The sequence below is a fragment of the Neopsephotus bourkii genome, unplaced genomic scaffold, assembly GCF_033783945.1.
Source record: "Neopsephotus bourkii isolate Nb327-2 ecotype Australia unplaced genomic scaffold, CSIRO-AGI_Nbou_v1 NB_1373, whole genome shotgun sequence".
Taxonomy (NCBI): domain Eukaryota; kingdom Metazoa; phylum Chordata; class Aves; order Psittaciformes; family Psittacidae; genus Neopsephotus; species Neopsephotus bourkii.
The window spans coordinates 741,733-754,100 of NW_026901852.1; the positions used below are offsets into that span (position 1 = coordinate 741,733).

Consider the following 12,368-nt stretch of genomic DNA (forward strand, 5'->3'; position numbering starts at 1 on the left):
TATTATTTTGAGTGAAGGAAACAAATACCTAGTTCAGAAATCTTTTGTCTGAAACCGCATGAACTTCACTTGCTGTCATCTAATAAAAGAATGGTTGAATGTTTTGCATGCATGATCCAAAATTGTCAAAGCATCCAAGTTGCAAATGGATTTTCTCCTACATGTTTTTTTCCATAACTAACAGCTTTTCTCTCTAGTTGAGGCAGACAGCAGGGAATTAAAAACATGCTGTTTGAGGCATCCACTTTTTTCCCTATGATTTTTGCACCACAGTTCCACACAGTTTCTCTCATTTGCATGGCTATTGCTTATTGATCATATTCCATTTGTCTCAATGTTTTCATACATTTTTATCTGTATTGTTTAGTTTTACCAGGGCATCACACTGTGCCCTGTGCATGCAATCCCCCACTAATTGATATTTCTGTATCTCCATGGGGGACTAATTGGCCAGTCATAAAAAAAATAATTCTACTGACTTTAAAAGAGCTTCATTTACCCAACGTCATGACGCAGACCCTGCTGAGGTCAATAGAAGTGACAGACTCTTTAGATCAGGCCTTTATACTATCTTAAATTACAGAAAAATACAACTTTTACAAGAAAAATCTAGTGGAAAATAGATTCTGGTTTAAATTTTAGACTATTTCCACAATTTGATTTTTAATGTAATCTGTTTCCCATAACTACCTGCCCTTATATAGGACATATTTATAAACTGGCCTGTAAGAACAAGATGTAAGCATTACCTGATTATACTGTAATCTGAGGGTCACACTGCACCATCTTTTTTCATCACAAAAATAACTTTTGTCATAGAGGATTTAGCTTAAGGTTGAGTGAGGAGGCCCGATTTATTCTCCCCCCATTCTCACTTGATCTTAATCTCGATCTTCTTGATGTAACGGGACATTAATGTGAATTTACAATATCTGGACAGTCTTATGTTGCCTCTTATCAGCAGATTTTCCCCTGTCATGTTCTAACACATGGCCAAATTCTGCCAGGAGCAGAATTGGTTTGGGAAAATGCAGTAATCTTTCAACATAGCAGATCAAAAGATTCAGGAAAAGACTGGGGAGGACTTAAGAATGTATACATAAAATCCAGTTATGAAAGTAAAGTTCTGAGGTTTTCTTCTATAAGAAAGCAAAAACATGCTTTACTGAAATTTGTATTAAGCAGAACAATGTGCCACACCCCATGTAATGTTGCATTTTGGGGTGGTTAGACCTGTCATTGAAAAAAAGATACTGAAATCAAAATTGGTCAACTTCAAAAAAGAAAAGTTATTACAAGGTTTCAAACCTTTTCAAATATCTTAGCATTTTCAAAAAAAACCCCTTTTGTTTCACATTTTAACCAGTTTCTTTATAAGCTGTAAAATCAGATGCTGTCTTTGCTTCCTTACTTCCTTTTGAAAGAATCTTTTGGTAGTTGAGAGGAAGCATTCAGCCTATTTCAAGATAGTGCTGTTCATAGTGCCCATCTGCAAGTGGGCAGAAAAGCACCCATCTTCAGAAAGTGCTCTGAAAATGTGGATGAATATATGCAAATTATTATTACTTACTTTGGTGAAGCTTTGAATAGAAGTCAAAAGCAATATGGTCCATTGAACATTTAAATCTTCCCATCAGTCTGAAGCCCATAAGCTGTAATAATCAGACATATTATCAGATAAAAATGTAGTTCGCCATCCTGTGTGGTACCAATTTCTGCAAAGAATTATGTGACAAAATTAAAATAATTTTTCATACTATTGCTCATTTTTCACCAAATGGTTTGAGAGGAGGACTATTTCCATAAGGAGTCTTAAACAGATGGAGGGATGTTGAGTTTCATTTCCTACGATAACTTTATGGCCAGAGGACTTGACCATTTTTACTTATTCCAGCGTTTAACATTTATGTAGCACTTAGTAAGCCATAGTGTTTATATCAGCATTTTCTTAATATGTAGCTTACACTTTCTGTCCTTGTTCAGAGATATTTAATAAAGCAATAAAAATAGATTTACACAATATGCAAAAAAGAAACATTATGAAGTATCATGAAATACATCTTTGTGAAAATTTGGTTTTGTCATTTAGGTACGTTTATTACAAAGCCTGGATCCTCTGCATAATTCCACTGACTTTGAGCTGATTTATACTAGCTCAGTATCTGACCTTATAAACATGCAATTATATTTTTACCTGCTTTATAGCTCAAGTTCTTTTTTTTTTTTTTTTTTTACCCATAGCTTGCAAGGAAATAATATCTTGGATATGACTTCTCACAAATTTAAGGAGAGGCTTGAGATTACATATTTCATTTCAGTACACCTATCTGATTTTAAGACTTTTGGATTTGGACCTAATACAGTCTATAATGATTTAAAAAATCCTCAGAAGCTTGTACAATGTTTTCTGCCAGCAACTGATTCCAACTAACTTCTGAGGTGTGGAGCTGCAGTAGAAGCTGTAAAGGCATGTCTCTGACTTCATTTAGAGGCTATGGAAGTTTTTTATCAATATTAATAAGTTACTTATCAAAGTAAACACTATCTTTTGCATTACTGGAATAAAAGTTGGAGGTAAGATGACTGCCTTAATCCCAGTTCCTTTAGTGGGAGCATCCAACTATTTATTCATTAATCATTGGACTGAAGATACGTTCTTAGCAAGATTAAGTTAGTGAGGCCAGATGTCATTTCCAGTCCCTAAGCAACTACACCAAAGTCAGTGGAATTACTCCAGGTACCTATCAGCATAAGTAAAACCAAATTTTGACCCGTGTATCTTAAATCAGCACAACTTACCTGTGCTATAGACCATTTTGTGTTACCCACAGTGAACTATGGGAGATAAGGTTCAGTATAAAATATTTTACAGTAATTAGTGCAAAAGATGTGCTACTGAAATGAACTGCATGGGGTTCTATGCAAAAGCAAAAAAAAAAAAAGAGAGAAATATGACAGTTACCTGAATATAGTCTGATTTTCTGACATTAGAGAGCATTCTTTTGTGCAAGGTTCAGGTTAAATATCTCTTTAAGAACTGGAATTACTCTCCAAAAAAGGGAGCAGGAAAAGGCAAAGCCCCAACACAAAGGGAGCATAAGAAGTGCCAGGACAAGAGTGGAGTTTTGATTTCATTAATGTTTAAAGCAAAAAAATCGGATTGATTCACTGACTAAAAGGGAGTGAGGCCTTCATCCATGATATGCTCAAAAATGCTTCCAGCAGGGAGAGAGAAATGTCAATTTAAACATATTTTGTTATTTCTGTGAGTAGAATTCTTGGTCGAGAGTGCTAGTTAAATCAGCATAAATTCAAATTAATTGCATTGAAGTCTGGGATTTGCTGCAAGTTTATAGGCAGTGCCAGATCTTACTTGCGCTCTCTCCCCTAAATGAATATCTGAACATACGTTTAAATCTCTGAATTACAAAGCTAAGTAGTATAAAATATATAATTTCCCTTTTAATGTAAGTGTGATGACTGTAAACCTTTACGAAAAAAAACCTTATGAGAAAGCATCTTGACTTAGACACTTATAAATTTAATAGCTGCCTAGTACCTTCTTATCTGTTACTCCAGAATATAAACTTTTGCTATGATACACAATTCAAAAGCACTGTACCTCTCAAACCAAGCTTAATCCCAACCGAATCCTAAAAGAAACAGTAATTGGCTTTATTCGGCACCCAGTTGTATGCACGCATATTGCTGCTGGTTGGACAATACCCAGAAATTTAGTCCATTTCAGAAACATGTTGGCTTTTCCTCCAACCTATAAATTGCTTTAACTTTTGCAATTTCTTTCAAGCTAATAGTGTTATCCTACATAAGGTAATGCCACTTTTTTTTCTTCCTGAGTTTCTTTTGAATATCTGGTCCTCAGCTGGACTACATCGAGGTGGTATAATTTGCTTCAATTTCTGCACATACTGCATTTATTTTGTATATATTACCTTTAGGTACAATGACAGTCAGATCTCACCATCTTGTGTATTTAAGGTCTATTAAGATTCAACTATCTCTTCTGGTAAAGTTCTCTGTTGTTTCAAAGGACTCCTTTGAATCTTTCAAGTATGTAGCTGTTTCAAGGTCACTTCAGTAGTTTTCAAATATTTCTCCCCACAGGACTGTTTCAGAGAGCAATAGCTCAAAGTGGAACAGCTCTCTCCAGCTGGGCAGTTAGTTTTCAGCCTGCAAAATATGCCAGGATGTTGGCTACAAAAGTTGGTTGCAACATGTCAGACACTGTAGAATTGGTAGAATGTCTACAGAAGAAGCCTTACAGAGAACTTGTCGACCAGGACATTCAACCAGCAAGATACCATATAGCCTTTGGACCAGTAATTGATGGCGATGTGATACCAGATGATCCTCAGATATTGATGGAACAAGGAGAATTCCTCAATTATGACATCATGTTGGGAGTTAACCAAGGAGAAGGGTTAAAATTTGTTGAAAATATTGTGGATAGCGAAGATGGCATATCGGCTAGTGATTTTGACTTTGCTGTTTCTAATTTTGTTGATAATTTATATGGATACCCTGAAGGCAAAGATATATTGAGGGAAACTATTAAATTTATGTACACAGACTGGGCAGATCGACACAATCCAGAGACCAGAAGAAAAACGCTGCTGGCTTTGTTTACTGATCACCAGTGGGTTGCACCAGCAGTGGCTACAGCAGATCTTCACTCAAATTTTGGATCACCTACGTATTTCTATGCCTTCTACCATCATTGCCAGACAGATCAGGTACCTGCATGGGCAGATGCAGCCCATGGAGATGAGGTTCCTTACGTACTAGGAATCCCCATGATTGGTCCTACTGAATTATTTCCTTGTAATTTCTCCAAAAATGATGTCATGCTAAGTGCAGTGGTGATGACATATTGGACAAACTTTGCAAAAACTGGGTGAGTACCAAATACTGAATAGTCTTGTATACTCAGGATATAAGGACTCAGTGCTTTCCCTTGGTTACCTCCCTTAGAAATGCCTCTGTACTTGCAGGATGAATAAGAGACTAAGAATTGGGTTGGATATTTATGTTTATTGTAATATCATTCAGCTCACTTACACATTCTAGCAAAAAGAGGGAAAAATAACTTTGAGAACATTGTGTTAAAAAAAAATACTTTGTACACAAATATAATTAAGATACCCCCAGAACAGTCCAAAACTAAGCATTTAAGGTGTATAGTTAAAAATGGTTACATTAGTAACTCTTTTACCCCTGCACTGGTAGTATTTTCATTCTGTGAGAGAGAAAATTACATAAATATTTCATCAAATATACTACAGCTTATTTTAACAATGTTTTGTGGTTTAAATTGAGAATTCTAACCATAAAATATGTGACTTTAAACTTGCAAAGTTTTGTCATTTTCATTAATTCTTCTTTCACTGGTATTTCAAAACACTTTCCTACCTTCAGCTGTTGGACTTCTAAGTCACTTTGTATTATGCTGAGCTATGCCCTGACATGGTCTTTCACCTCATGGCCACAGATACCTCGTATGAACTGAAATGCTGAGCTTCATATTGCTAAAATAGAAAAGCAAAGCTTAATATACTCTCGTGCTGGTCTCTCAGACATTTGTCCTCATAACCACATTACTGGCAATCTATCCTCAGCAGCAAAAAACATTCAGGGTGAGAGATACCAGATACCAGAGAACTAGGGAAGTCTCTGAAGTCTATGTAAAAGAAGGGTTCATTTGCATAATGTGTTTCTAATCAAGATTATTAAGGCCTCTAATTTTAGGAAATAGCATTCTGCTCTGTCCAAAGGCAGACTTAAACATTAAGTATGAAATCTTAATTATGTTAATTTTATAATTCCTTTTGAAATATTTTGTAACATTGGAGATTTTTTAATTTTTTTTAGTGACCCAAATCAACCAGTACCACAGGATACAAAATTCATCCATACAAAACCAAATCGTTTTGAAGAAGTAGCATGGACCAGATATTCTCAGAAAGACCAACTCTATCTTCACATTGGATTAAAGCCAAGAGTTAAAGAACATTATAGGGCCAACAAAGTGAACCTTTGGTTGGAACTGGTACCTCATCTGCACAATCTTAATGACATTTCACAGTATACCTCTACCACAACTAAAGTGCCGTCAACTGATAATACTTTCAGACCAACAAGGAAAAATTCTGTTTCTGTTACTTCAGCCTTTCCTACAGCCAAACAAGATGATCCCAAACAACAACCAAGCCCATTTTCAGTGGATCAAAGGGACTATTCAACAGAATTGAGTGTTACTATTGCCGTTGGTGCATCTTTGCTGTTCCTGAACATTTTGGCCTTTGCAGCATTGTACTACAAAAAAGACAAGCGGAGACATGATGTTCATAGGCGATGTAGCCCGCAACGTTCTACTACCAATGATCTTACCCATGCACAAGAAGAGGAGATAATGTCCCTCCAAATGAAGCACACTGACTTGGATCATGAATGTGAATCCATCCATCCACACGAGGTGGTTCTTAGGACCACCTGTCCCCCAGACTACACGCTAGCTATGAGAAGGTCTCCTGATGATATTCCCTTAATGACACCTAACACCATCACAATGATCCCCAACACTATACCAGGGATTCAACCCCTACACACATTCAATACATTTACTGGAGGACAGAACAATACTCTGCCCCATCCTCATCCCCACCCCCATTCACACTCAACAACCAGGGTATAGCCAGACAAGACGAAACAAACTTTATTTTTTGATGGATTACAGTAGGTGATATAACTGAAGATTACTTGGCTTTCAACCTACAAGACTCTTACTATTTAAATATGGAGGAATAATATGTGAATATACATATCAAGAACTTTTGGGGTTTTGCAAAAGTGAATTGTACATATAACAAATGAACTTAAGAAAGAAAGAAAACAAAATAACAAAAAAAACCACAAACCAAACAACTGTTTGCAATTGCTTGAAGCAGTTGTCCTGAATGATATTTTCATTCACATTCAAGTATTAATTTTTTGAAGATTTAAGTTACATAGTGGAATTAGGCATGTGCAACACAAACAGGAAAGAACTATGACTGAAAATTTTAAAAATCTATAAATATGCACAAGGGACACACTAATGGAATGTCAGATAATTTTCACCAATTTTTATTTGGACCTGTTTTCTTGTGTAGACCATATTTACATATTTGAATAAGTACACAAAGCACCAATGCTGTTAAGGCCTTAGAAAGGGGCTCATGCTGAAATCTGCCAGTCTAAGAAGTTTTACAGCCTGGCAGGTACAACATTATCACATAAGTGCTGTCAGTATAAAAGTTGTGGGAATAAAGGAAACTGGATATTTTTAGCACGATGTGCATGATAATTTATATGCTTGGTGGCTGTGCTGCTGATTAAGCCGTAATTAAAATTCTTCTCATCCCATTGGAGTTTTTAATAGAAGCTTTCTTCATCAATTGGAATAACCTAAAGAAGTTTTTTAAAGGGGCAAAAGTAATTACAGTAAAATATTTCATGGTAGCTTCAGAAATAGAAGGAACTGCAACAGTTCGTCAAGGTATATATAGCATTTTAGATATACAGTGGTGGACCCTCATTGATAGGAATCCCAGAGAAAAAGTCTCTATTATTTATGTTTTTTTTCCTTTCCATCTAAATAATTCCTAACTTTAACATAACTATAGTTTTCATGGAATATCCTTTGATGAAGGATTTATGATTTGTTATGATTTAATTACAATATACTTAGTTCAAATTGTTGAAGTGTGTCCAAAAATTTGATTGCAAGGATATTTTGCAATACAGAAATGCCCCAGTGTTACCACTTTGATTACACCTTTCAGCTTATTGTTTAAATTCATGTTGCATGTTAAAAAGTTTACTTGCAATACTTTAATTGCTATACGTTAGTTTTGCCATTCAAATGAATTCTCTAGACCAGATGGCAACAGTGTAGAAAAAGAGTATATGTAAGAATGGGGAGAGAGCCAACAACTTGAAATTTTAAAATTTGAATACTACATCTGTTTGTGTGATTTGAAATGAATGTTCTAAAATAACAAATTTTTCATTCCCCTGTTGCTTTCCAGTTATTATATATCATGGTCCTTTCAAAATGTTTGTATATGTAATCAGATGTACATTTATATAAAAGAAATAATTGAGATGGACTTAAGAGCACATCCCTGATAAATACTTTCTCTCTTATCTGTACTATATTTCTATTAGACTAAAGTTATGTGATTTTTTTTTACATTTTTTCAAATTACTAGCAATTTTGATAGTTTGTAAGATAATGCGAAGAACTTTCTCTGACAAACTAACTGCAGTAACAGAAACATTTCTTTTCAGTTACTCTTTTTCAAGAATGAAAGCTTATTACACACGAAAATTGTATACTACTTGATGGAAAATTACTTTGTACTTCTTGGCCATATTACTGGTCACTGAGTGAAATAAAAATAATCTGGATAACGAATATTATTCCAATGCTAAGAGACCTGATCTTTGCTCATTAAAGAGCTAAAATGTTTATTGCTGTTTTGTCATTTTTTAATGAAGTAATGGTAACTGTCTCAAATAAAGAGTAATATCTTCAGACCAGTCTGGTTTTTGAAGACATAAACATGCTTTCTACAACTAATACAACTGCATACTTATGGGCCAATCCCAGCTATGATCGTTTCTTACAGAAGTACTGACATTGTGAGTGTATGATGTAATAGTATTACACATCTCCCCTAGTTCTCAGGAATAAGTTAAAAACACAAATACCAACACCAAAAGTAATTCAAGGAACAGGCCTAATTGAAATAAATCTGCAGTATTCATGATGGGCAAAAAAATCACCTGGGTTTTATTTGGTTGACTGAAATTTCATAAACAATTGCTAGGAGGTTCAAAGCATGTTTGCTAACTCCAAGCACAGATGTTAAAATTGAAGCTGAAAGCAAAATAAAGTACTACAATTTCAGTCATTTTATTTAGCTATTAAAAAAAGACCAAACCAAAACAAAGAATCAATGTATTTCGTTAGTGCTTATTGCAGTCCCCAGTTTTAAATTAAGGTCTTTTGGTAGAAGCATAAAAAGTAGTCTTCAAAATCCAGGATGGTCTATGTGCAATTTCTGCCTGATGTGGTTGTGCTTTTAGACTGTGACCTGCCAATGTAAACCAATAAAAAAAATTGTCTGCCATCTGATAATTATTGTTTAATAGGAAGATTGTATTTTGCTATGTTGATGAAACAAAACAAAAAACACTCAAAAATACTGATGGCCATAAAACATGATATTCATGAAATATGATTTTATGTGCTTTTCTTAACTTTACCAAAACCAAAATAACTCTTTACTATAGTTTATTGTGGCCATATAGCTATATATCTCTATATATACAGTATCTGGTAATTGTTTACTTTTATTAGTTACAAAATAAATGATTTAGGTAAACCAAGCATGACACTACACTTCATTTCTGTCAGCCAACAGTATTTAAAATGTGAAAGATGGAGGCAGTAACACAAATTTAATCATGCCTGTTTGGGAAAACAAACAAAAAAAAAAACCAACAAAAAAAAGTCCATTCCTGTGATACAGATACTGTGAATGATATTTTAGTGGCTACTTTATAATTACATTACAGCAGCTGGCTTTCCAAAAGTAAGATGGTATTCCCCATTTTACTATAGCATTAAGAAAGAGCAAGAGATGTTTTAAAGATGAAACAAAATTAAAATATAGGAAATGGGTTTGGAATATCTTCATTATGCTTTATTGAATATCAGTTTGTTCTTTTAAAAATATTTACTGTTTGATTTATTTTCCACAGTAGCCTATAGGAAAGCAAAACTGAGTGCGATATTTAATTTCTTGTATCATCCTTGGACCAGATTTCCAATAAAATTAGGAAACCAGTCAGTCTTTGTAAGTTCAGTAAAAATATAAAAAGCCTGCATTTATTGCTTTCACACTTTTGTAAATATGTTTGCAGACCTTTTTGAGAAAATGTATTCTACCATTTTGAGAAAAAAAATAACAATGGAATCATTGTCTCATTTAGCTATTAAAATTACAGGCAATATAATGTGCTGTGCTGACATTTCTAGGAGAAATAAAGCAGATAAAAACACATTTTGCTCGATGGTATTTCAGTTGGCTATACCTGGTATTCTCCATCCACCAAAGACTTGAAAGGCATGCATGAACTACCGGAATACAGTGGTCCATAAGAAAATTGAGTTACATTTTTCCTTGTCTGTATTAAACATGGATTCCTGTGTCACAAGACTTTAATAATTGGATATTTTGGTTATTGAAGCACCCTGAAAAACAGATGAATAAATATCTAACAAATACATATTACAGTTTTAAAGACACCACTGCACAGAGAATGCTGGAATTTCTGTTGCCAACTTCACTAGAGATGAAACAGTTGACTTTATAGAAAGCTGACAAGCATCATGGAATTCCTTTGATGTTTGTAAGTTGTTGGGTGTTTTTTTTTTCCTGTGGTGTTAGTTTAAAATATTGGCCTTTCACCCCTTTTTTCTAGTAATGAACTGTTACAGGTGATCACTTTTTAATGTAAGCAAACATTAGATAATTATTATTGAGAAAATGTGCTCCAAAATAAATTAGGTTAATGAGAAACTCCCTGCAGAGGTTTTGTTATTTTTCATTCAGAGCTCTTGTCAAAATATCTGTTGCAGCAGTTCTGCATTATTTTCAGTCCTTAAGCTAAGGGAATTTTTCCAAATATCATTAAAATCTCTTTTTCTATTAGAAATAATAATACAATAAGGTTTAGATGCCCTTCTGAGGTCTCCAACTAAATATGAGCAATTTGAAAATAGCAAACTGGCTTTTACTCCGAACATTCTAATTTGTCTTATTTCTGGCACATCAATACGTTTGTAGGTAGACAAGAAATTAGTGGCATTTCATAAGACATGCAAGAGAATTGTGCAGCAGTTAATCACTGGCCATTTGCAAAGTCCCTTTTCTATTAGGTTCTGTTAATGCTATTATATAATTAATTTTTTGTTTACAGATTCAGTGAAAACTTCATGAAATGGGAAATGGTTAGAACAAGGTAATGAACTTTATCTGGTGGAAAATATTTTGAAAATAAAATTCAGAATCACCTAGGATGTGCAGATTTTTATGTGCAACCTGGCTTTGTTGCTGTTTGTTGATATTACAGTTCGCAGTAATTTATATACATGAGAGACTATCATTTCTGTAATAAGCTTTAGTTCCTAAGAGGAATTTAAGTGGTGTATGTTAAGCTGTGGGTTAAAGCCTGTTCTGAGTTCAGTTTCCCTTGCTACTGGGAAAAATGAAAAACCTCATATAAGTGCAACAAATCTGGACATGTAATTTTCATAGAGTACCTTGAAATGTTGGGGGTTGGGTTTTTTTAAGTTACTATCACAGCAGTAAAAGCCATATTAAGTATTTACTTGTCACAGAAACTACCTTATTTTATATATATATATACACACATTTTTCTCTCCACGTGTACTCACATGCACTGCTCCAGCAAGCAGAGATTTCAAAAAGCACCAATAAGCCTTTCTGAACATGCACAGTCAATTCAATGGTAAATGCAATTACTCAGTGTGGAGGTAACACCTGTACCTCATTCTGCATTCTCCACTGTTACTGACCAAATGCTGAGCTCGTGACATTTTTTTTAACACCAGCTGAATTAGTATCATAGGACCATTGAAATCAATGAAGCCCTTACAATTTACACCAGCTATCGATCAGCTTACGGACCTTTAATGTTCATCATGGCTCATCTCACTGTCCAATTTTGCGTATCTTCTCACACACATGAAGACCCCCTCACAGAAATTATTACAACTACCTGATTTATGAGCACTCTCAGGCACAAAAATGTGCTTTAAAATATAGTGTTATTTGTACCTAAGTCCAAAATTCAGAAGAAAAGTGCCTTCTACATGTAAAAAAAAAGACAAACAAAAAAACAACAAAACAAACAAATGAAAAAATCAACAACAAAAAAATCCCTGCAAATTACACTGATGCAAAGAAAAAGTTTGTACCACAGTTTGCAGCTTTAACAGCTAAGTTTTATGCTAAAATCTTTTCAACAAGGAACATTCAGTTCTGCCTGATCCTCAAATCATGTATATTGACCAATACATCAAAGGCACGATCATGCTGTACAGCAGTGGTAAGCCTGTTCTGCTATGCTCCATTCTGGAAGGGGAGACGTACAACTGAGACAAAAGTTTGCCGTAAATTCAGGACAGAAATAGCTGGATTTCCCCTATCATATGGATTTTCCCTTTTTAGTCTCAGAAGTGCCAGGCACTCAGTGTTTATGATCTTAGCTTTAGA

At 34.5% G+C, this 12,368-nt stretch overlaps 1 protein-coding gene across 8 annotated transcripts in view; it reads left to right on the top strand.

Annotated features, from left to right (window-relative positions):
• Nucleotides 1-10,130, top strand: part of NLGN1 (neuroligin 1) — a 424,270-nt gene extending 414,140 nt beyond the window's left edge. For all 8 annotated transcript variants that reach the window (XM_061367066.1, XM_061367068.1, XM_061367069.1 and 5 more), the window contains 2 exons: nt 4,126-4,915; nt 5,890-10,130. In XM_061367066.1, coding sequence (XP_061223050.1) covers nt 4,126-4,915; nt 5,890-6,712 — 1,613 coding nt within the window. In that variant the 3' untranslated portion in view covers nt 6,713-10,130. The remainder of the gene's footprint in view (nt 1-4,125; nt 4,916-5,889) is intronic.
• Nucleotides 10,131-12,368: the final 2,238 nt, after the last annotated feature.